Source organism: Rhinichthys klamathensis, unplaced genomic scaffold (genome assembly GCF_029890125.1).
Source record: "Rhinichthys klamathensis goyatoka isolate OS25496 unplaced genomic scaffold, OSU_Roscu_1.1 h1tg000459l_1, whole genome shotgun sequence".
In the NCBI taxonomy this organism is placed as follows: Eukaryota; Metazoa; Chordata; class Actinopteri; order Cypriniformes; family Leuciscidae; genus Rhinichthys; species Rhinichthys klamathensis.
In genome coordinates, this window is record NW_026606949.1 from 404,485 (window position 1) to 429,246 (window position 24,762).

Consider the following 24,762-nt stretch of genomic DNA (forward strand, 5'->3'; position numbering starts at 1 on the left):
AACTTCAGTAAACTAACTCTCACACACACACAAAATCTTAATGTTTTTCTTTTCCACAACAAATGCAAAGAACTTGAAATCAGAAGAAATGACTGTGTCACTCAGTCGGTTTGACATCAGTCAGACAGGTATAAGCGTGAAGGACAGAAGACACTTTAAAATACTGTATGTCCTGCAAACCTCTTAAGAAGTACAGCTACAGATGATCTCTGTTCATTGTATCCGTTGACAATGGGCTCGATTATCTAAGCTAGATCAGAGATTGCAGGCTCTTGTAAATGGATCCCTCCAAGTGTTGTGAAGTGCAGATGTAAAGAAAAGACACCTGTCCACAATGATGGCGGTGAGTCTGCTCTAGTGACACTATAGACATTAAATGGGTTTTGTGAAAACCGTGTTTGTAAAGCGTCACTGTGCTGAGTTACACGTGTAAAGCAGCCTTTCAACCCAGGCCATCATTTTAAAGTACTATAATCACCATCTCCAACAGGATTCAATACAAAATGCCCTTGTCAAAGGAAGCCACATCTTATCAGTAAAGCAGCGATCGAGCATTTAGCAAGGAAAAGGCGGAAACACTTTTTCCCCCTCATTTCTAAAGCGTTGCCCAGCTGAAAGCACTTCAAAAACCAAGTGTCGTACCAGAAGAACAGGCAAATATATTTGTCCTTACTTACTATTTATAAAATGGGATGGGTAAAAAAGAAATCCAGGGATGAAAGGTATTGGAGAAAAGTATGCCTTGCACTCCTCTGCTGCACCTTTGTAAGCTTTGATGTTTGGAAGTATGTCTTTTTCCTTTTCATTTTATGCATGAATCTGATGTAGTGACAGTCAGTGCTCTTTCAGATGGAACTGGGCCTATTGCATTATCAATGTTCCTTTGACTTTAATGGGGATTCTGTTGGCTGGATTTCTGTGCCTTCTGGTCGAAGCAACTCTGGGGAAGATGATTATGTTGCATTATGGGTTGCAATTTGAGTTGCTAAAGCTAATTGCTAATGCATTGGAAATGGAATGGCCTTCGTTTACCTAAAGTGTTTGGATTTCTCAGTGGGAGAAATGATGGCGCTGTGTCGAATCATAAAATCATTTGCGTACAGTAAACTGTAAAAAAATTGCTGTATTTATGCAGCTGTTTGCCAGTAACTTACTGTAGATTTAAATTGATGTATATTTACTGGCAAAAGTTTGTTCAAAGTTAAATGAACATTAAACATTAACAAGTCTTTGTCTTTACAGAATAAAATTATAAAATAACAATCTAATGCAAAGCATTCTGGGAACCAGAAATCTTCATCAACCTTTTTCTGTTTTTTTTTCCTTCAGATTTTGGTTCCCAGAATGCTTTGCATGAGGCTGTTATTTTAGTTTTATTCTGTAAAGACAAAGACTTGTTAATGTTTAATGTTCATTTAACTTTGAACCAAACTGTTGCCAGTAAATAACATCAATTTAAAACTACAGTAAGTTACTGGCAAGCAGCTGCCAGTAATACTGTAATTTCTACAGATTTTTTTACTGTGTAGTCTTAAAGGTACATTATAGCAAAAACTGCGTCACATAGAGGGCACAACATGTAATTGTAAAACTAAATTGCAATATTTGGATAAGTGTAGAATATGTGCAAAATAATGGTGAGAAATAGGACACTCACCATGACATAGGTTCACTGGGGTTCTGTATAGAACTCTAGGATCCTTGACTTTATGCCAGAAAGGTTCAAGGACAAATGTCTAAAATGATTGCATAATACTTTCATGTTTAAAGGGTATTTATATTTTTTTTCTAGTGATGATGTTTACAAGCTGCTTAATTCATAAAGTGTTATTAAAATTAAAACTTAATTAAAACAATTAATTAGTTAAAACTAACGGTAAGCAAAGGTTACACATATGAAACACCTGACGGAACCCTTCAAGGTTCCATATAGAACCTTTTCTTATACATACTTCTATTTGACTGTTTTTGCTTTGCAATGGCTTTCAGCATTCAAATGAACTGCATAAGAATGAACCATTTATAAATTCAAGATGATAATTGTGTGCTTAGCGTAGTCTGAAAGCTGAAAGCATCAAACACAACACAATATTTGCGCCTTAGTATTTAGAGTAAGTGAATCAAATTAAGATAATGTCATTTCAGTTAGCTTTCTAAACTTTGTGCAGAGGAAATGTAGTATACTAATGTTGAGCATTTTAACATAACCTGCAATTAGCTCACTGGGACCACTCACACAAATGCTTCACTTAATTGCCTGTTTCTTCCACTATGACCACATTTGGCTCTGTGCACTTTGAGAAAATACAGTTTTCTGGTTCATTTAGTTTCCATGAGACAACAGTTCACATACCCACAATATTGTCATTTCCTTCAGTGTGTGTGTAAAACATTGATATTAATTATTTTCACACAATTATTGAAATGGTTAATTTGTTTATTTCACTTTTTAATTATAATAGACTGTAGAATGTCATTCGTTTTTATTATGTATTGTAATGTTTGAAGAATACAATTTAGATCTTTTAAGATTAAGATTTTTTAATAACATAAGGTTCCAATTGTTCACATGAGTTAACTAATATTAACAAATGAGACCTTGTTGTAAAGTAATGCCGATTTTTTTTAATATGAGAATTTTCCATGTTATTTTGTTGCTAAAACCTTTATTGTATTCACTAAAGTTCTGTAATCCAGTCTAAGCAGACAGTCTGCATATTATGCATGCTATTATTATTGTCATTATTACCAGCATTGGAGGCCTGGAGAAGTTGCCACTAGACACTGAAATCTGCAGTCTGAGTGCAAATAATGGTGTCAGAGAGATATCCCCATTACCCTTGAGCGGCTTATTGAGTCTGGGGAGATCCGATGCTTCCCGCTGTGTCTCCTTATGCTAGTCTTTTCCCACAATCAACCGCCTTCACATGCATCAGCACTTTAACAGCATTTAAGCAGAGTCAAACGTTGTCACTGTTGCTGTTTTTAGCCGTTTGTAATTTGATGTTAGCTCTCGAGTTCACCCAGGACGTCTCGTTCTGAGTTACTGAGTTGCACTCGTCCCGTCTGTGCTGAACTCCTGGCGGAAATGTGAACGCAGCGAGCTCTGCGTGTGTTTTCTGCTCGCCTGGGGTTTGTGTTCTTTACTTGTGCCAAAAACCTCGTTTTGATCATGTCAGAAACTTCAAGAAGCAACTTTTTTGGACTCGCATCCAAAGGAATTCGAACCTGCCATGAAAGAGTTACCTGAAAAGGATAATGTGTGTTTGTGGAAAATGAGGCGCACTCAAGTACAACATTATTATCCCTGCAAAATTGGTTTCGAGATTTATCGATTTGCTTCACAAGGGCCCTTCAAAGATAAAGCAGACATGACGGACAGCTACTCCAGTTCCCTGAATGCCGAGTGTTATTCATTGGCCTTGTCCGACGAGACTGGTTTTTCTTCCTCATGCTGTCTAATTGAAATGCAGAGACGGTTTCGAGCTTTAGTGCTGGAGGTTTAGAACGGAATAAAAAATAAAACATCAGAATAAATGGTACCACGTCAGCGCAAGGAGACTAATCAGTCAAGAATGGCATTTCAAACCCTTAAATAAGCCTTCTGTGTGATGGAACACTGTGTTTATAACCGTCCTGAGTGAATCACCATAACTAGTATGCTAAGTTGAAGAGGCGAGAGGTTGCAGAGCAAGTCTGCTGTAGTAATGGCTTCAAACAATGAAGGTTCAGATGAGGGTGTCATTCATAATGTGAAGCAGAATTCAGTTGTTTGCCATATTAATACCGTAAAACTTCAAATAATAGCCGAGTCCCAAATAGACGCCTGTCTCTTTTACACGCCTGGTGTGGCTGCAGGTCTGGGTAAATAAAGGCCGGTCTCAAATAGAGGCCGGGTCTGTTTTTTAGTTTCGGGTTGTATTTAATCTTCTAAAACCGTCAGATCGTCCGCTCTTTGGCGGCCGCCAAAGCACATTTTTGTCCCTCCAAAGCCTTTTTTGATCGATGAGTGATGTAGAATAGAATGACTGCTGCGCCTGACAGGGCGCGTTACGAGCAGAGACTCGGCCGCGCGCGCGCACTCTCACGTCTTCAAACAACACGAGCCCTGTCTTGCTCTCTCTCCCTCGCGCATATTAATCAAAATCAATTGACGCGATAGTAAAAGGTCGGAAGACCGCAGTTTCACGTGGAGCATTTGGAGATTTTTAGCGATTAGAGACAGGCCTATACACTCAATGAACAACATCTCAACACTAAATTATAAAGGCCTGTCTCATATAGACGCCTGTCTCAAATACAAGCCGGTGCAGTTCGACGATTTGGGAAAATAAAAGCCCGGGCTACTATTTGAAGTTTTACTATGTACACCAGCTAGTTTACTGCAGCTTCAAGCGTTGAGTCAACTATTGATTTTATAATGTTACATTTTATAATGTTTAAATGACATTAAATTGCATTTGTTTGACTGTCACACATGTGTCATTGTAAACACTCGTGCGTCCTCAACCAGGCCAGAAAGTATAAAAATAGTTTATTAGTAATATTTTTAATAATTAGTCATTATGTTATGTTAGTTTTTTATCCTTCCAAAGTATAGAAATGGGCAAAGATTATAGAAAGTTGTTCCAACGGAAGATTTTTAGTCAGATTATTCTTGATATCTTAAAGATCCCCTGAAATTAAAAATCAAGTTTTGTGGCTTTTGGCTTTGTGATAATCTGTATACAAGGATATATATACATACTTGCACACACACACATTTGTAAATAAATTTATTTCATTGGGTCTTTAAAGTCTCCTTTTCCCTTAAGTAAAGACTTTTTTCATTCTCTGTCTGTGATTAACATCAGAAACCGGAAATTTGCAGTTGTCAGAAAATGTGTATCCATCATAATCTGAACAGTTGTGTCGTGTTGACATACAGCGCTTGCGAAATCTTCATTTATGCATTACAGTTTTTGACTGCGATGGGAAGCGGTTTATCTACAGATGCGGTCTCCCGCAACAAGCCGAAACATGCCAGAGAGCGTTCACGTGTTGGTCTCCATGGAGGAAAAGCATCAAAGCATCCAACTGAATGAGAAAAGCAACAAAGAACATGGAAAAAGAAACAAAGAAACAAAGAACTAAACATCATATTGGGAGTTTGTTTTGTGGTATATTTGCTTGAGAAGCCCAACATTGACATAAACACTGTTCTCAATGGGTAATTCAAGTTTTTTTTTTTTTTAAGTTCTATAATGTTGCTAGACCTACAGATTTAACTGAGGTGTTAAAAACCTAGCAGCTGAGGTAAACTTCCCACGCCATGTTTGCTCTGAACTTGAATAATACCTCAAATCATGCGGAGAGGTGCGTGTGCCCAACTGAACTTGGTTTTCGCTTGGCAGACAATAAACCAGACCCAAAAAAGTCCCATAGACTTATACTTTCAGTTAGTCATAACTAGGGACCAGAATATCACAGAAATGTAGTAATTAGATATCATAAATCTTTTATTTAAACAGAAAAGGGTCTGTTGCATGAGAATATAAAGCATATTTTAAAGGCCATGGAGGCTTTCATTTAACCAGAACTGCTTTAAATGTCAAGACCAGAGCACAAACCATCGCATTGTTTTGCTAAGTATGCATAAAACATTAATGTATTATGCAAAACGTGGTGAGTGGGCAATAGAGTTTTTATGGATTACAAAAGCACATTCTTAGTGCTGAACAATATGAGGAGTTTGAGATCCACAAGAACCTCTTTTAGGACAATGTTATGCTCTGGACAATCTGTATTATATCATATTGTGTCATGTTTTATGCAGTAAAAAAAGTTCTTGCATCTGTGAGGCCCTCCACATGATTCGGGCTAAAGGCAAGATGTTTAATAAATAATGCACAAGTGCTTTTTGAATATAAAGGTCTGTGCTCTGTTCGTTGGTTTTAGGCCGTCAGTAATGTAGTGCCGGGGTCTGTGTACGCATTCATTATTTTGTAAGAGGTCGAACTGAATTTTTCCCCCTGTCCAGCGCCGAATAAATCACGGCCGCCCACCGTCGATTCGCCCAAAAGTTAATTCCCCTCTAGCCCACCCAACGTTTGGAATGATTTCACCGAGAGAGCCTTTGAAATATAGTTGCGCCATAACAATAACAGCCACCAAGAGCGGCTTAATTAAATATTTATCAGGGATTTGTGGATTGAGGCTATTTTAATTACCATTCGCTAAAGAGTCATCTCTGTAGATTTATGAAATGGCTGCATCTTGCCAGTCAGCGTTTGTCGGTGTCATTTGTGTTGGGCTGCGCGGCAGGGTGTGTGTCCTTGTGCATGCCGTAAACACTGTGTCAGGGTTGTGCACCATTCAGAATTGAATTGAGAATGGCTTTTTAAATTCCAATTCCTGAATTTGAATTAAGGTAGAAAGCAGGATGCAGAATTGAATTTGAATGTAGGCTGCATGGACAAAATTGGAAAGAAGTCTATTATGCTAATGCTGCATTAATTTGATCAAAAATATAGTGAAAACAGTGATGTTATTACAATTGAAATAAACTGTTTTCTATGTAAATATATTTTAGGAATGCAATTTATTCCTGTGATGTGAAGCTGAATTTTCAGCATCTTCGGCATCTTTATCATTTTCAGTCTTCAGTGTCACATGATCCTTCAGAAATCATTCTAATATGCTGATTTGCTGCTCGATTATTGACAATGGTTATTATAATTATTATCAATGTTGAAAATAGTTGTCCTGCTTAATTTTTTTGAGGAAAACCTGATAAATGTCAGGATTCTTTGATGAACAAAAACTTAAGAATAGCATTTTTATACATGCTTTGTTGTAAACATTGTGAATGTCGTTATTACTGTCACTTTTGCTCAGTTATTCACAAGGATGAATTAAACTGAGCAAAAGTTAATCTTCAGGATGGATGGATGGATGGATGGATGGATGGATGGATGGATGGATGGATGGATGGATGGATGGATGGATGGATGGATGGGCGATGGATGGATGGATGGATGGATGGATGGGCGATGGATGGATAGGCGATGGATGGATGGATGGGCGATGGATGGATGGATGGATAGGCGATGGATGGATGGATGGATGGATGGATGGATGGATGGATGGATAGGCGATGGATGGATGGATGGATGGATGGATGGATGGATGGATAAATGGATGGATGGATGGATGGATGGATGGATGGATGGATGGATGGATGGATGGATAAATGGATGGATGGATGGATGGATGGATGGATGGATGGATGGATGGATGGATGGATGGATGGATGGATGGTTAGATAGATAGGCGATGGATGGATGGATGGATGGATGGATGGATGGATGGATGGATGGATGGATGGATGGATGGATGGATGGATGGATGGATGGATGGATGGACAGAACGGAACAGAATGTAAGAGATAGATGGAGGGATGGAAGGGAGGGATGGAGATAATATTATTCTCTAATTAAAAAGGGAAATCCAGTTTAATATATGAGTTTAAACCTGGTGCCTGTATTTATCCAGGTTAATGTGGAGTATTTCCCTTATTGACTGCACAGATTTTGGCTAGATGAGCATTTGTCATTTTGAAATGGATTATTTGATTTGAAGGTATCCTGAAATATGCCGATGACAGCCGGTGTCAGTGGAAACAGCAGGTCAAGGGCTGAGCTTTGGGGAAATTGGTGAGCTGTAAATGGGATGAACGGCATTACAGAGAGATAAACCTGGCCATCTGATGGATTAAAGCCACTTTGACATTTCCAAATCAAATTTTGAATTAAAAAAGCAGCCGAGTCAGCAATAATGCAGGACCGCATCCTTCCACGCAGCTGTTTACCTCCATTAATTTCCTAAAGGCCAGTTTTCTGCAGCGCAAGGTGAAGATAATGCATAAACCGCACTATTTAAGACAATATTCATTGCGGTTAACAGTCAACGGATGATGTTATCTGGAACAAGTTAGAGTTTATAGAGTCTGACGTTCATCACATTCAAACCGATGCAATATAAGAGCAGAGAGACAAGAAAAGCATATCAGATGTTTCTTGTGACGAATAAGAAGAGAAGCTGCACTAAAGGGCGTTCAGTATAGGAAGAGACCGTATCGAGCTGTGTTGAATAATAGATTTAAATGATTTTTAAATGTGATTTTGCCAGAGGCTGAAGGCTTGTCAGAACGTTGTTAACTGTCAGCTGCCATCAGATGATTTTTCTATGTGTGATACTCACTGATACCGTGCTGTAATGTGCGCAAACTGCTTTTAAATGAAGAGGGAGAAGGTTAACAGCAGTTATTAATGTTCATTTTAACAGTGACTTTGAGGAATAGCCTATAATTTCAACTAAAGTTTTGATGTTGTTTTAGATGCAAAGAATGTGTTTGTTTGTTTTTGCATGCGAGTAAAGAGCACTTTTCATGAATCAGACCTAAATAATTCGTTTGGTTTCTTCCATTAAAAATGGTAGTCAATTTGTGGGTAGAAAACAAAATCAATACAAAAAATGAGAAGAATCACAATGAAATATTTTGATCAATTCATTGAATTAGTAATATTAATATTGAATTACTTACTATTGTATAATACCCATATATTAATATTATGTGATTAGTACAGACTATATGCATGCATATGCATTTTATGTAATAGTCCTTTCTTTTGCATTCATGTTCAGATCTTGACAGATATTAAGTTTCATCATTCCATGCTTTACGATCGATTGCTGTTCCTCTAATAATCAGTGACCCTAAGGGCATGGTGTTTATATTCATCATATAAATGAGGCCACCCAGTAGCAGCCTGGTTTACATTTTAGGTATAAGTTATTTATCTTCTCATTATCTCATGTTATTGCCTAGCAACAAGGGAGCCGTTGCTGCTTCTGTTTAATGGTCAGCACTGCGCTCGTATAGTAAATCTTGTGCAGTGTCTGGTGTACTACCAGTGCTGGGTAGATTACTTACAAATTGTATAGTTGCTTACTGATTCCGTATAAAAAATTGTTATTAAAGTAGACTACTTTTTGATTACTTTTAGACTACATTTGACCAAACTTGTTTATCACATTGATTAATTGTATACCATATTGATATAAAAATACAAAGAGAAAGAAATATATATTCCATTCTTTGTGATCAACAACATGAAGTGCATCATTTTTTGGAATCTGATTATATAATCCACATTACGTAATCCAGACGTGTGTGTGTGTTTTACTCAAATTTATTTAAGAGAAATGTAATGTAACATAATGACGTCATGTGACAACAAGCATACTACCGTTTCTTTATTACATGTTCTATGATGCATTTAAAGTCTCTGTATGAAAGCTTGTTTCTGCCACAGAATAAAACATAAATAAGGTAATTGCAACTTTGCAAATTTGCACGTTTTTTTCTCTCTGTTGTGAGTTTATATCTCGCAATTCTGACTTTTTATCTCAGAATTGCGTGATATAAAGACACAATTGCAAGTTATAAAATCACAATTGTTAGATACTGTAAAAAGTCGCAATTGCGAGAAAAAGTCAGAATTGCGTGATATAAACTCGCAATTGCGAGTTATAAAGTCAGATTTGTGAGATATAAACTTTTGTGAGAATCGGACTTTATAACTTGCAATTGCGAGTTTATGCTGTATCTTACAATTCTGAGAAATAAAGTCGGATGTAATCTCGCAATTGTGAGATAAAAAGCCACAATTATCTTTTAAAATATTTTATTCTGTGGCAGAAACAAGCTTAAATATCTCTGTAAGTCTGGATGGATAGGATGGATATGGATATGATTTTTTTTCAGAGTATTATCATACATCAGGTGAAAATAAAATGTTATGTATTATAAAATAACAGCACAACTCTTTTTAACAAACCGTATATTTTGAGACATCATGCATGTCTGTAGCACAAAATGTGTGGGACTAATGACATCATGTATATACAAAGTTTAGTACTTACTTTTAGGGGTTTGTTTAATATGACCAAAAGTAAAAGTGAAGCTTGGCAAATGCAACTAAATAACCAGCATATTTTTAGATACTGTAAAACCGGGTTATTGTAATCAAAATGTCATATAGTGCCACAAGCAACACAAAAGAATCGAATGTTGTTGAGCATGATTTCAGAAAAAAACCCTTCAAACTTTGCATCAAATTATCTGAATTGACCCTTCGCAGGGAGCTTGATTGACAGGTGATCTGACCAATCATACTTCGCCATCCGCCATTTTGTCCGACAAAGCAGTCAGGAGAGTTAGTAGATTAACGTGGAAGGATTTGAACTTGAAAAACGGAATGTACTGATGCCTTTCTGCGGTTAAAACAACATTCCTTCTTGTTCATTCATGTTTATTTATATAAATGAACTAGAAGGAAGAGATGATCGGATCACGAGCAGCTTTAACTGATGCTCTACAGCGATCTGTCACGACCATAGACTGGTCACGACAGGGTAACTAAACCCCTGGTCAGAGCCTGACTCCACCCACTGGCAATATTTGAAAAATGCTGGAAAAGTGGGCGGAGCCCAGCGGAGATAGAGGGGATGAACGGATACTCTATCCTGATCGTTTTTTTAATACTCGCAATTCCAACTCCTGACTCGCTACAGTGGTTTTGACGAAACAAGATGGTTTTTATACTGCCATGGACGTGGTAAGCTGAAACCTGCTTACGTCAGCTCTCACCGCTACCGTCACGAACTACCGCAAACATCCAATAGGAAAATTCAACTGCAGTAGCCACCGTTCAACCTGAGGAGGGCAGCACTCAGACGTTTTTACACCATATATTGTAGAATTAAAGGTGCATTGCGCACCTCTCTGAGTTTTTGCAGAACTATGCCCTTCTCTGGCGACAAGCGAAACTGCCTTACTGTCTTTGTCTTGCGTGGAGTTGAACTACAAGCCGGTCTCTTTGAATCCATCTTCTACTTTTGTCGAAAGTTGACTGAAGTTTTGTCTCTCGAGTTGTCTTCGCTAATACGGAGAATGGCGGCGAATACACAAACCTGCCAGACATAGCCAGGGGAGCGTGAACGCGCATGACGTCACGCCCAGTCTCACGTTCCGGCCCGAATCCCTCTTATTTATTTTACTGTACTGGATTATAGAGGCAATCGCAGTGATCAGAGAAGGGCTCATTCAGCCCATCAGGCAATTGTTTAAGCATGTATGGGTTAGAAAAACGGGTATTTTTAACATGAAATGTTGCGCAATGCACCTTTAAAACACTTTATACCCAAATGTCCAAAAAGTTACTCGAATCAATGAACAGCACTAATAAAGCCCCAGTCTTACAGATCATTAATTTAAAAAAGTTGGTTTAGTGTTTAGTTACCCTTTAAAGAGCCACAAAACAAAAAAAAAATTTTTTTAAATGACCAAATTTAAAAGGTGAGACTTTGTTTAATATGTTTAATATCAAAACTAAGTAACCGAAAAGTAACCTGGTCTGTCCTGTCTGTCAGCATGTTGTCAGTCCGCGATGTACTTTTCACTGCGTGAGAACAAGGTGTGTGTGTGTGTGTGTGTGTGTGTGTGTGTGTGTGTGTGTGTGTGTGTGTGTGTGTGTGTGTGTGTGTGTGTGTGTGTGTGTGTGTGTGTGTGTGTGTGTGTGTGTGTGTGTGTGTGTGTGTGTGTGTGTGTGTGTGAGCAGCGTAGCTTGTCGGACATAGCGACAGTAACTAAGGGGGGCGGTTCTTTGCGAACGGTCAATTACCAAGAACTTTTCAATAGCCGTTGCACAACATGAGGTGATAGATATTGACAAATCCAAAGCAGACAGCACAGAACATATATAAGAAATATCAGTTTACTGAAGGACATGAATTTCCCTATCAGGACAAATGCATTGGAGAACAACAAAAAAGAAACAGAAAATGAAGAGAGGGAAAAGAAACAACAAAAATACCCAAATGTCCACTATTAGCTAATAAACTTTATAACAATCTGCAGGTACAGTGATGCATGTCGCAAGAACAAATAAAAATGTTTTTCAGAAGCGCTTCCAATCTCTTGTGTATTCTTCTGGGATTTCTGATATATTGGAATATATTTCTCTTTATCTACTTAGGAAATAACAAGAAGCCACTTAGAGATATTGAACCATCTGCCTGATTAATATAAGGAGCAAAATAAGGAGAATGTCAGTAAAAAATAAAGCAAACAAACAGAAAAACAGCTTTCAGACCCGCATTTTCATTCTGCTGGCATGCCTTGCGTATACATGACATGCTCTCTCCGGGGCTTTGGCAAATGTGGGCACTTCTTTGTTTAGTTTCACAGACTTGCTCATTCACTGCTTGAATATTTAAACATGGTGGGAACGTCGATGCAGCGACTGCAGAGTCGTTTTAAAGCAAGGGTTTTCTGTCCTTATCTTTTCACCCTTGAGTTGTTCCAAACCTGTATGCTGAACACAAAATGAGATTTTGAATGCATGTTCACACTGCTTGCATACGACTGGAGAATTTAAGCGGAGGTCAAGACATTCAATGGGTCTATTCTTCACACAAAGCTAATATGAATTCAACCATATGAACTACTATTTTGCTGTTTTGTTTGAACAAGCCCAGCCCAGGTGAGAGAGAAAGTCACCCAAAAAGTAACGTAATGTATTACTTTCCATAAAAAGTTAGTTACTAACTAAAAGTTAGTTAGGGAGTAACACAATTTTGTAACGGATTACTTTTAAAAGTAACTTTACCCAACACTGATTAAAAATGCTTACACTTCAGTGGGGTCTAAATAGAAGGTTCAAAATGAAGTGCATTAAGATTCTATATAGAACCTTTTCTTCTAAGAGTGTCCATTTTATAAAATATTTGAATCTTAACATATACAAAAACCTTACATTGATGTTGGTATATGGATATATCACCTATCATATGTACAGTCCCACTATCAGATTCGGCATGAGGCCAGTGGAGCGTTGATGTATCTGTACACTCATTTTTGCTCATCTGTAACAAGCGCACATGGGCGATAGTGATATCACATGCTATCTTGCTCAGGACAAGAGCAGAAGTGTAGGTCAAGAGTTGAGCTGGGGAAAAAAATATATATATATTTTCCACTAAAATATATCTAAACGTCCTTATAACAAGATAAATTGGTAACACTTCCATGTTAATTTCAACATTTACTAATACATTTTTTAAATCAAAATTTGTTAGCATTATGAACCCGAGCTACAATAAACTAACAATAACTATGTACTTTTATTTTTTTTTAAATGTTATAAAATGTTATCTGTAAATGTTAATAATTACTGTAATAAATATTGCTCACAGCTAACGCATTAGCCCACATTAACTAATGGGACCTCACTGTAAAGCGTGGGAAGAAATAATGTGTAATATACTTTGTCTTGTTTTCAGATAAATTTTTTTTTATGTTTTTCTAGCCCCATTGTTCGTAAAATTGAATTGTTTTGAAAAAGGCTTTCATGCTTTAAAGAGGATGCAAAAGCACCATGAAAGTATATCCTGACAAAAATTCCCCACACAAAGCTATCGTTTGGATTCAGAAGACTTAGAGTATAGTGCACATGGTCATATGGACTATTTTTGTGATACTATTATGATGCTTTTGAGTCTTTTTTGTCCTCATTTATTGTAATCGTATGCAAAAGAGATCCCAGTACATCCTCCTTTTGTATTCCATGGAAGAAAGAATCATACGGGTTTGGAACTTGAGGGAGAATAAATGTAAATTCAGTATCGTTCTGGTTTAAGATACTGCTCGATTTATTTTTAATGTTTACAATGTTTCCCGTGTTCACCATGGCTGCATTTATTTGATAAAAAATACAGTAAAAACAGTAATATTGTCAAATATGATCACAATTAAAAATATCTATTTGAAAATATTTGAAAATTTAATCTATTCCTGAGATGCAAAGCACTCAGGACTGGAGTAATGATGCTGAAAATTCAGCTTTGCCATCAAAAAAATGCAAATTGTAAGGATACCAAACTCATGACCGGTATATTCTCTAAAAATAAGTTGTATTCTGAAAAAAAAAATAATAATAATCTTTTTAAGGAATTGCATATTATAGTTAAAACAAGAATACTAAATATAATACTACTGCTTCTACATTGGTGGCGGTTGAGGAGATTTCTCCCTTCCATATGTAAAGCGCGTTGAGTACCCAGAAAAGCGCTATATAAATGTAACAAATTATTTGTAATTATTACTACTAATAAGAATAAAAAAAAAAAAAGATGTGTCCATGTGTCAGTAGTGGGAAAGAAAAATACAGTGTGTAGATTTGCATGTGGACCCGAGAGACCACAGGCGATCAACACTTTAATGTCTTTGTGCAACACAATTAATTCCAGTTTCTAAGCTATTAGGTTTAGATTGCTTATCAAACTGCTCATTCAGATCGTGTCCCTCTGCGCTGCATCAGGGGTCACAGCGAAACGCCTTTCCCGGGTGAAGATAGAAAGAGAGACAGCGAACATAAGCCTAAGTGATTAAGAGCAACGCTAAAGGAAAAAGACGTCGGTAATAAAGGACGGGCTAAAAAGGCAGAAACTAATCTGAGACAGCTTGCGTGTGCCGGGCTCTCCTGTGACAACCACGGCCACTACGCTGCATATTAACTGTGGCGTTCCTGGCCTGTCCTTTAGTCTGTGGGATCATTCAGTGTGCGGTCGCTCTGTGTAGGGCCTGTCCGCTGCCGAGGCGAAGAAACTTGGACAGCCTGCTATTAGAATCATTGGCCATCATGTGTCCCAGCATGCAGCGTGGCATACTAATGTCTCAGACACGGCCTTCTGACGCTGTGGAGACGAGCGCGCTGAATAAATGAAGGTGCTTTCAGGGTGAAGCTGGCGTTATCTGAAAGGGAACGTTAGCAGAAACATGGACATCTGCTTAGAAATATCAAATATTCCACAGTGGAAATGAAACGAGAACAGGCTGGGTTGAGAATGACAAAATGTCAAACTGTTCCCTTGAGAAAAAGAAGTGCACTTAATTATACTGAATGTGCACTTGTAGTGTACTTCAAATCTTAAAAGTATGTATTTTTTCAAAAAAAACTATACTTGCAAATAATATAATATTAAAGTTACACTATAACATTTTTTGTGGAAGAACATTGTTTTGGTGGTGCTTCGATGAATGTGGTTCCTTATCATAACAAAAACAAACAAAAAAAAACAGAGAGAGATTATCCTACAGATATAAACAGTTTAGATAGACAGTTTATTATTAGCTGAAGACGTTGCTGTAGCTTTACCCATTAGTAGACACTATACTTCCTTGAAAATAAATTCCAGCACAGTGCTACAACCATAAATGGCCCTTCACAATAGATAACGCTTTACAATGTCTCAAACTCTGTTAGAGAGCTACATATGGCATTTTATGTGTTCAATAAAATTCTTTATTCTCCTGTTGAGTAATAAAAACATCTCCACATCACATTTACATTTCAAATCTCTCAGTTGTCACCCTCACAGAAAAGCCAAGCCAATGTTGATTCTTGTTTTATTACGAGCTCTGTCTCGTTCTCTTTTTCCAGCTGACTCTCCTCTGTTCGGCGTTTGTTTAAACGGGTGAGAGGTTGGAGATTTAGCGGCTGTCAACCTTTCTCACTCATTGTGACAGCTAACGCGGGCGTCAATGTAGCCGAAGCAACTTTTCTCTATTTACGGATATGACGAGACACGCACGGGCGAGTGATGCATGTGCGCAATCCTGTCAGGTCTAAAATATAAACACTGTACCATAGTGAATCAGTGTAAGACAAAACCACGTTTTTGAAGAAGGATTGATGATGTATTGACCCATTTTTTAAATTTTGTTCATTTTGAACAAAATAAAAATATACATAAAGTATAGTATTTCCATAATAAATACTCTTTCTTTCTACTACAAATCTTTCTTTGCAATATCTATACTGCCTGCTAATTTAAGTGGTGTTTGCTAATGGGAATGTTTGTTATTTCAGTCAAAGTAAGATCATTTGAGAGTTGGCATGATATTTTAGCACACTGTACGCACACAGCTGAAGTAGCTTTTTCAACATTTATCATTTGCAATGCTGAAAAGTTAAACATGGCAGCCTAATAAGGTGAGCGTCAGAGAGAGAAGGTAATTACTGAAAATCTTTGAATGAATCAATTACTTTTTATGAGACATTTTCCAAGAAAACGCAATTAAACCATTCAAAACTGCCTCACTATAATAAAAAATCTGCTTAACAATCATGAATGTGCCTTTTTGACTTCCTCTGTGTGTGTCATTACACAAAAGCAAAAACATTCAGTTATTGGTATTTGAAAATGGAAATGCCAGATTCACAGGCATAATAGTCACCCACTATGAGTTTATTCTTTCTTAAAAGTGCCTGATATTTCCAGCATAATATAAGCAATGTCCAGCTGGTCATGTGATTTCAACCGGGAGGTGGGAATCACCTTCATGCAGAATGAGCTGTTCTTCGTGTGAGTGGATTTGAATTTCAATAGGTGTGACACATACTATTCATTTCTGTGTAAAACTTTTTGTAAAAGGAAAAATTACTATGGCTACATTCACACGGTTATTTTATTATAACAGGTGTGACTTACACACAGTATTCTAGTGGATGTGAATGAGAAATAAATGCCATTCCACCGTTGTTGTTTTTTGTTTTTTTTCACAGTAGCTCAAAAAGACTCACATATATTCAATTAATTTAGTTTTTTCGTAGGCTAAATTCCACATCCATATATGCAGATTCTCCAGAAAAGAAACCATGCTATTGAATATATATATATATATATATATATATATATATATATATATACATACATACACTACCGTTCAAAAGTTTGGGGTCGGTACGATTTTAAATACTTTTAAAAGAATTCTCTTCTGCTAACCATGGCTGCGCTTATTTGATTAAAAATACAACAAAAATCAGTTATAGTATTAAATATTATTCCAGTGTAAATCAGCTGTTTTCTGTGTGAATATATAGTAAAGTGTAATTTATTCCTGTGATCAAAGCTGAATTTTCAGCATCACCAGTGTCAGTGTCTTCAGTGTCAAATGATCCTTCACAAATCAGTATAATATGAGGATTTGATGCTCAAGAAACATTTATTATTATTATCAATGTTGAAACAGTTGTTGGTCTGTCAGTTGTACAGTTTTTTTTTTTTTTTTTTTAGGATTCTTTGATGAATAGGAAGTTCAAAAGACTTTTGTAACATTATAAATGTCTTTACTGTCACTTTCGATCAAATTAATTATTCCTTGATAAATAAAAGTATTGATTTCTTTCCTCCAAAAAATAAAAATAAAATTCTCACTGACCCCAAACTTTTGAACGGTAGTGTATATTTTAAAGTAATACATTATATTGATTTAATCTGACACTCAAAAAGCTATTCAGATCAGTTTTATTTTAGTTTTATAAATATTTTGATTGAGCTTTTATTTTTATATTTGTGGATTTCATGTTCATTTTAGTTTAAGTTGTAGTAATTTTGCTATGTGCTTTTGACAGTATTATTATTATTATTATTATTTTCAATATCGCTATTTAGGTTTAATTTATTTTTATTTCAGTTGTAGTTTTAGTCAATTTTAGTTTTTAAAATGAAGATTCTGTCATTAATTACTCACCCTCATGTCGTTCCAAACCCGTAAGACTTTCGCTCATCTTCGGAAACACAAATGAAGATATTTTTGATTTCCATTGACAGCTACGCAACTACCACTTTGACACCTCACAAAGTTCATAGAGAGATCATAAAACGAATGCATATGAATTGAGCGATTTATCCACTATTTCTGAAGAGACTCGATCGCTTTATATGATAAACAGATTGAATTTAGGCTTTCATTCACATACTGTATAAACATTAATCAACTCACACATCAGTTGTGGTAAACAGAAGCTCAAGCATGTTCACTTGACGTGCAAGAACCAATGAGGTTCATTCTAGTGTTACGCAGCACGTTTGAGCTTCAGCAAGAACCAATGAGGTTCATTCTCGTGTTACGCAGCACGTTTGAGCTTCCGCAAGAACCAATGAGGTTCATTCTCGTGTTACGCAGCACGTTTGAGCTTCAGCAAGAACCAATGAGGTTCATTCTCGTGTTACACAGCACGTTTGAGCTTCTGCAAGAGCCAATGAGGTTCATTCTCGTGTTACGCAGCACGTTTGAGCTTCTGCAAGAACCAATGAGGTTCATTCTCATGCATCAAGCAGGTTCGGTTGAGCTTCTGTTTATGTTCGCTGATCAATGTTTATATGTGAATAAAAGCCTAAATTCAATCTGTTCATCATATAAAGCGATCGAGTCTCTTTAGAAAATTTTGACTAAACTGCATTTCATATGGATTCGTTTTACGATCTTTTTATGAACATTTTGAAATGTCAAAGTGTTGGAGGGACAAAAAGCTCTCAGATTTAATAAAAAAAGTGTGTTTCCAAGATGAACGAAAGTATTGCGGGTTTGGAACGACATGACAATTAATTTACAGAATTTTAGTTTTTGGGTGAACTAACCCTTTAACAATAATAACCCTGCTATTATATAAATAACTTTTTTCAGAAAGAAAAAAAACAATTATTTTGCCATGATATAAGATTATGGTCATATCGCCCCTTTAGTAAGCAGAAGGATTCATCCAAACATAGCCAATATTTGTTGTGTGTTTACCTCTCAATCGGAAGCGTAGTGGATATGCACTCCAAAGCTCTGTATTGTGTAGAAGAGGAGTTTCTAAGACTCAATCCTGTGCATCATCTGCACTTAGCTCTTAACACAGAACGCTGGCAAGAGCCCAGACGCAACCCGCCATGAGTCACGTCTTTAAAAGCTCTGACCGCAGCAGCCAAAAGCAAAAGCTCCCAATATTTGTGATTAAACCAGAATGGACAACAGGCGTGCGAAGCCAAAAAGCCTTTTATTTTTAAAATATTCATCACTCCCAAGCATCTTTAATCCTGTTTTCAGAAGAAACGGGGGCGGAAGGGTGTTTGTGAAGGAAACAACACCATAGTCAAACACTTCATTGGGAATTTGATCAGAAATACTGTTTTACGTATGCATATCCATCTTTTTTTGTTAGCAGTTGTACCCCCATGTTCCCTTTGCACTTGTTGTATCTTGGTATAAAAAGAAAAGGGAACGGTTAAATTTTAATCCCATTTGCATTTATGGATAATTGATTGCATAGCTGCAAACTGAATGATCGCTCCAGCAGTCCATTAAACAGAGAAATAGGATTGACAAGGCTGTACAGATGGGGTTTGTATCCGGCAAAGGTCGATCGTTAACTCTTAAGTCCTTGTTCCCAGATGAATGCGGTGAAACGCAGCTGTGCGATGAAGACTCCGCTGCATGAAGATTAATCCAACCTTGTGGATCTTTCAAATCCGCACCTATGTAAACAATGTGATGTGATTTAGGTGCCTGACAGGGCAGCCTTCAAAAGGTATGCCAAAGCCCTAGAGACAATACTAAAAAACACTTTTGTTAAATAGCGAGAATGCAGACACAGTTGAAGCGTGTAAAAGGACATGCAAAACAAGGAAATTAACAAGAGATTATATGCACTTGAAATCCCGTTTGAAGTAGACCCGTCCTCTCTCAATGCGATTGTAAATGTGCAAAAAGTGGCAATTTGTTCAACACAAAAGAGCCATACGCTCATTTAAATGCTTCTTAGACAACATTTTCACTTCTTTATTTCCAGCTATGTAATTAGGCAAACTGAGCCTTAAGGTCGTTCTGCAGGCCTTTTATGTGGACCCCCAACTAAGCAAATTTGCATAATTGTTTTCTTCATTTAGGGTATACAGTGGCCCCGAAAGGTATTTGAACACGTAAATCCCACTTAAAAACATATGAATGTTGTTGCATTATATGCAAAAAATAGACATCAACAAAGATGCTTTATACATTATAAAGAATATATAATATAAATATAAGTCATTTTGTTATAATTTTAATAAAGTGTGGTTGAATTTGCATTTTTCATTGAATTCACTGTGGCCTTACGCACCTGCCCACAACTATTCAGGTGTTTTCAGGGTTTTTTATATAATGTAAATATTCGATAAATTATTAAAACAAAAATGAAGTATTGTGTGACTTGTGTTGTAACCTGAGACGATTTGTATATTTAATTAGCAGAATCCCAGCCTATGGTCTTCATTACGAACAACGTCTACTTTGAGCTGCCCTCAAACACTAAAGTTGAGAGTTTGGTTTGTGTTGTCGACATGTTGAGAAGATGCTGTTTTTTGCGCTACCAAAGCAAATCCATTTTGCATGCACTTCCAAAGCATGAGGACTCATGCTCAAATTGATACGGTAAAACTGGTGCCATCGTTACTCTTCGTATCACTGTGTATCAAGTGCTGAGGAAACCTCCGTAGTTGAAATTCAGTTTTGGTAATGCCCATTTCCTTTCTGGCATGTGGTGTAAGCGGTCGACCAATCACAACAGACTGGGCCATCTGACCAATCAGAGCAGAGTTGACCAATCACAACAGACTGGGCCATCTGACCAATCAGAGCAGAGTTGACCAATCACAACAGACTGGGCCATCTGACTAATCAGAGCAGAGTAGGCTCTCGGAAAGGAGGGTTTAGAGAGACTGAATCCTTGATCAAAACTGTTTCAGACACAGATGCTCAAGTGTGGCTTTAGTAAACACATACTTTTAAACAGTTTATCTATTTTTAATCTTTTAAACCTTAAATATCTTTATGTGAAATGTTTTCTCGATAAGTGTGCTCATGCTCGAGGGAAGCTGGACCACACGGACACCACATGCCCTTCCACTGGAGCACCATATTCCGTAGGCACTTTATGCCCCCATTTTAATATTTTATGCAAATATGATTTATTTAAAAATTAACTGACAACGCATCCACAATGTCTGTCTTCCCTCACACTAATGCACTGACATTTATTTTAAGTGTACACTTTTTGGTGCCAGTGTACCTAAAAATGCCATAATGTGCTGTATGAAGCAGGATGGGAAACGGAAACAAACGCACAAATGGAGTGCCATTACGGACACACACAGTCCTTTGCCCACTTCCTAAAGTGAATTTCATGAACATATCTCAGTCGCCGTCATTGCGACTGAGAGGGAGGGGCCGTATTTAATCTGACAAGCATTCGTTGTAAATCGATCTGTCTTCTGTTGGGTAATGCAGCACAATCCAATTGTGGGCTGATGGAACATGCACCATGATCTCTGGACAATTCGTCTCTTCTCTCTGTTTGCATGGCGTTAGCGTCCGCGAGTTTAACGCAATCGGTTTAGAGAGTTCACAGATGGTGAATGTGCTGCTAATCAAACACAACAGATTGCGTTTCAGTTCTCTTAGCTATCAAACGATGCTCCTCTATATTTCTTAATCGCTCTGAGGAACTTGTTCTTGTGATGCAATTAAAAAGTGTAATTGACAATACCATTATATCACTCCCTGTCCACATTAGTGGCGTCGCCATTAGAATATTTCGCACCAATCATTACGTTGCAGGTTGCATTTATGATTAGTGTCTTCATCGCCAGCTATTTTCTTTCAGAACGTTCCTTTAATAAGCTAAGAAGCTAAGCATTAACCTGTGCAGTTCGTTGTATGCAAACTTACCTGCTTATCTCACGCATTATTGCTGGGGTCTGCTTTCTTTAAAACAGTCAGGAGCTAATATTACTTAATTAGCACATAATTATATACAATTCAAAGCAGCAGTGAGGCAGAGGTTGGGATGGCGGAAGCCAAACGCGCGGTATCAGCAAAATGGCTGTAATGTAATAAGTGGTCTCCACTTAATGGAGTCAAGCCCTCCATTTAAGAGAATAAAAGCAGTGGTATGTAAGTGCTTTCTCTCTAGAGCCCGGGACTGCATATAAATCAGGTCTACAGAGCGGCCGGCCAACCGATGCCATGTTCAGATGCTGCTTATGAAGATGTGTGCATTTGTGTGTGCTAAACCCTGTCTCTGCCATGTTTTCTGTGCTTTAAATGTCAGTACGGCCGGCTATCCTCAATTTCCCAGCAACAACACACACACACACATACTCAGGGAAGAATGGAAAAGGTTTACAAATCCTCAGCAGGAAATTTTATATAATGTAGAGTGCACTTTAAAAGGTTTTGCTTCACTTGGTAACATCTACCATTAACTTGTTCTATCTATCTATCTATCTATCTATCTATCTATCTATCTATCTATCTATCTATCTATCTATCTATCTATCTATCATATATGATTTCGAATATACCACAAAAGTCAAATGGACAGGTTAAGGTGCATTTCCGTTGTGCAAAACAATTATTTTGTTTTCCACAAATGTTCATTATAGGTGCACTGTCCCTTTAATAAGGTAATGAGTGTACATTTTTACTTCTGCACTGTAGTAGTTTCCATTTCCATTCAGTGTTTCTATTGCAGCATCACTGTCATCTGATAAAAAGCATGTTTGACATGTTACAATACCTCTTGCACAAGTGATAAAAAGGTTCATTTATGAGCCCTGGTTACCCTAATGATGAACTCTAAACGATGTTATCACATTTTGCATTCCAAAGGTACTAATTACAACCAAATTAGACTCAAAGGAGTAATTAGGCTTTCTTTTGTCAAGGTTGTTGGAGGGAAAAATCTGAATCTGAATGTGTTGTTAATTACTGAAACGACCGCACACTCTTTTCACTTTCAGTGTGATCTTTATGCCATATCTAATATATTATTAGCATTCTCCACCTGTCAGAAGCATTTCCTGTTATTTGCGAATACTCGTTGTATTGGCACCGTTGTAGAGAGTGAGCGGGTGGCCGGCTTGCCAATCTCATTCCATTTGCTGTGTGTTAAACTTTTGATTGGCCTGTTGCTGCAAATGGAGAATGTATTTATGGGGTTGATTGCAGAGCTCATGGGCCTCTTACGAGAGAGGGGAACTCATTTGCAGTCCACTGAAAATACATTTCACACACTTTAGATAGGTTTTATCTGTGCACGCTGCACTCGGTTGGACACTGCCACAATTTAAGGCTGCATTTACACTATAAGGCACAGATCCATATCCTATTTTTTCCCTGTCCATTTACATTCTTTCAAGATATAAAAGTGTTTTTACATGAATACGTCACAAAACAGCCAGGATCCAAATGTAATAATATATTTATTATTTATGTGTACTATACTATTTCAATATATATTGAAATAGTAGGCTACAGTACACATAAATAATAAATATAATATTCCATTTATTTACATATATATTTATAACTTTTATTAATGTTATTTTTTTTTAGATTTACAATGATTGACTAACCCACATTATTGTTATCATTGGATAAAAATAGTTTTTTCCTAATTGTATTTATGTATAAATATATTGTTTTTATATTTTATTGTGCGTATATATAGCCTATAGCCTATATGTTTTTTTGTTTTTTTTATCAAATAAATTATTCATGAAATCTATAAGATTGAAACTGAATCCTGATTAAATGAATAGTAATTGTTGCAACACCATATACGAGATACAGCCGGCATCCTTGATCCTAGAGCAGATCTCTCTATGAAACACCGCATTAATTCTAACCATGTTCCTCTTTGTCTTCTCTGTCTCTCAGGCCCCTCAACAGATGGGCACATTGGCGTTCTACAGGTATGAGCAGCCCATCGTGGACTACTGCCAGGCTCACCAGCCCCTGCACATGAACAGGGGATTTGAGCCCCCGCCCCAGGCCCTGGAGGGGCTGGGGGCACGAGAACGCTGCGCCGTCCCGTCCGCCGGCCTCCTTCCTTCCGTGCCTGCAGCCCCTCAGTCAGACATCCGCACCCTCCCGCAGTGAGCCGGAGATGGACTCGTCCCTGTCGCCTGGATGTCCCCGGAGGGCCTACGCTCTACCCTCAACATGAACCCACCACGAGACTGATGTAGAGATATATGGGCCAGTGTGATGGACTACAGACTCTCAGGAGAGGACAGGATCGACTCTGTCTTTGTCGCGAAGTGGGTTAAAACACACTCTGGTTTGTCATTCGCAAGGATCATCATTGTACTGTACGATCGATGTGTTTGGAACAATCTAACAGGATGTTTTTTTTAGGGGGGTGGGCGAGCATTTTATCCTGATGCTTTTTGTGAGCTCTGCCCTCTAAATGTTTCAAAAGCGTCATGCGAAACGTCTCAAGCGAGAAATAAACATCAAGGCCTTTATTGACTCCAGAGCATGCATACTTTGAAAAAGCAAACATTGGTAACTAAATGTTACCCGAAGTAATTAAAAGTAAAACGCCGTCCCTTAAATGGATTCAAGAAACCAGAGCCGCAGCAAGCAAAGGAATTTCTGAGCTAAAAAAATCTCTTTTATCTCTTTCTAGTAAGGCCTTTCAGAAGGACTCCTGCCCCATGAAGTCAGCGATAATTGCTTTATATAAAATTTCCCAAATTTAATTCCTCAAGGTGAGCTGGCGAATTTGAATTGTAAATGATAATATGACCCTCACTTGACGGCTTCTCTATTGTAAATCTTTAAAATGAGTCTTGATGGTTTGGTATTATGATGAAAGACTCCATCACGCCATGCTGATTTTACTCTGAAAACCACTGACAGCTGTGACATCATTTATCAGTGCTGTTTTACACCGACTGTGGAAAATGTCTGACACAATCTGTGAGGTATTCACATTGAGTTTCCTTTCACTTATAGGATGTTAACACCAGGGTCATTCCTTGCCTTGACTTTGTGGTAGTTTAATT

General features: G+C 37.5%; 1 protein-coding gene across 3 annotated transcripts in view; it reads left to right on the forward strand.

Annotated features, from left to right (window-relative positions):
• The window catches only part of LOC130071773 (leucine-rich repeat transmembrane neuronal protein 4), a 268,346-nt gene extending 244,186 nt beyond the window's left edge, over nt 1-24,160 (forward strand). For 2 of the 3 annotated variants that reach the window (XM_056236641.1, XM_056236642.1), the window contains exon 3: nt 23,630-24,160. In XM_056236641.1, the coding sequence (XP_056092616.1) occupies nt 23,630-23,851 (222 nt within the window). In that variant the 3' untranslated portion in view covers nt 23,852-24,160. The remainder of the gene's footprint in view (nt 1-23,629) is intronic. The other variant, XM_056236644.1, reaches the window with a different exon arrangement.
• The last annotated feature ends 602 nt before the right edge of the window (nt 24,161-24,762 follow it).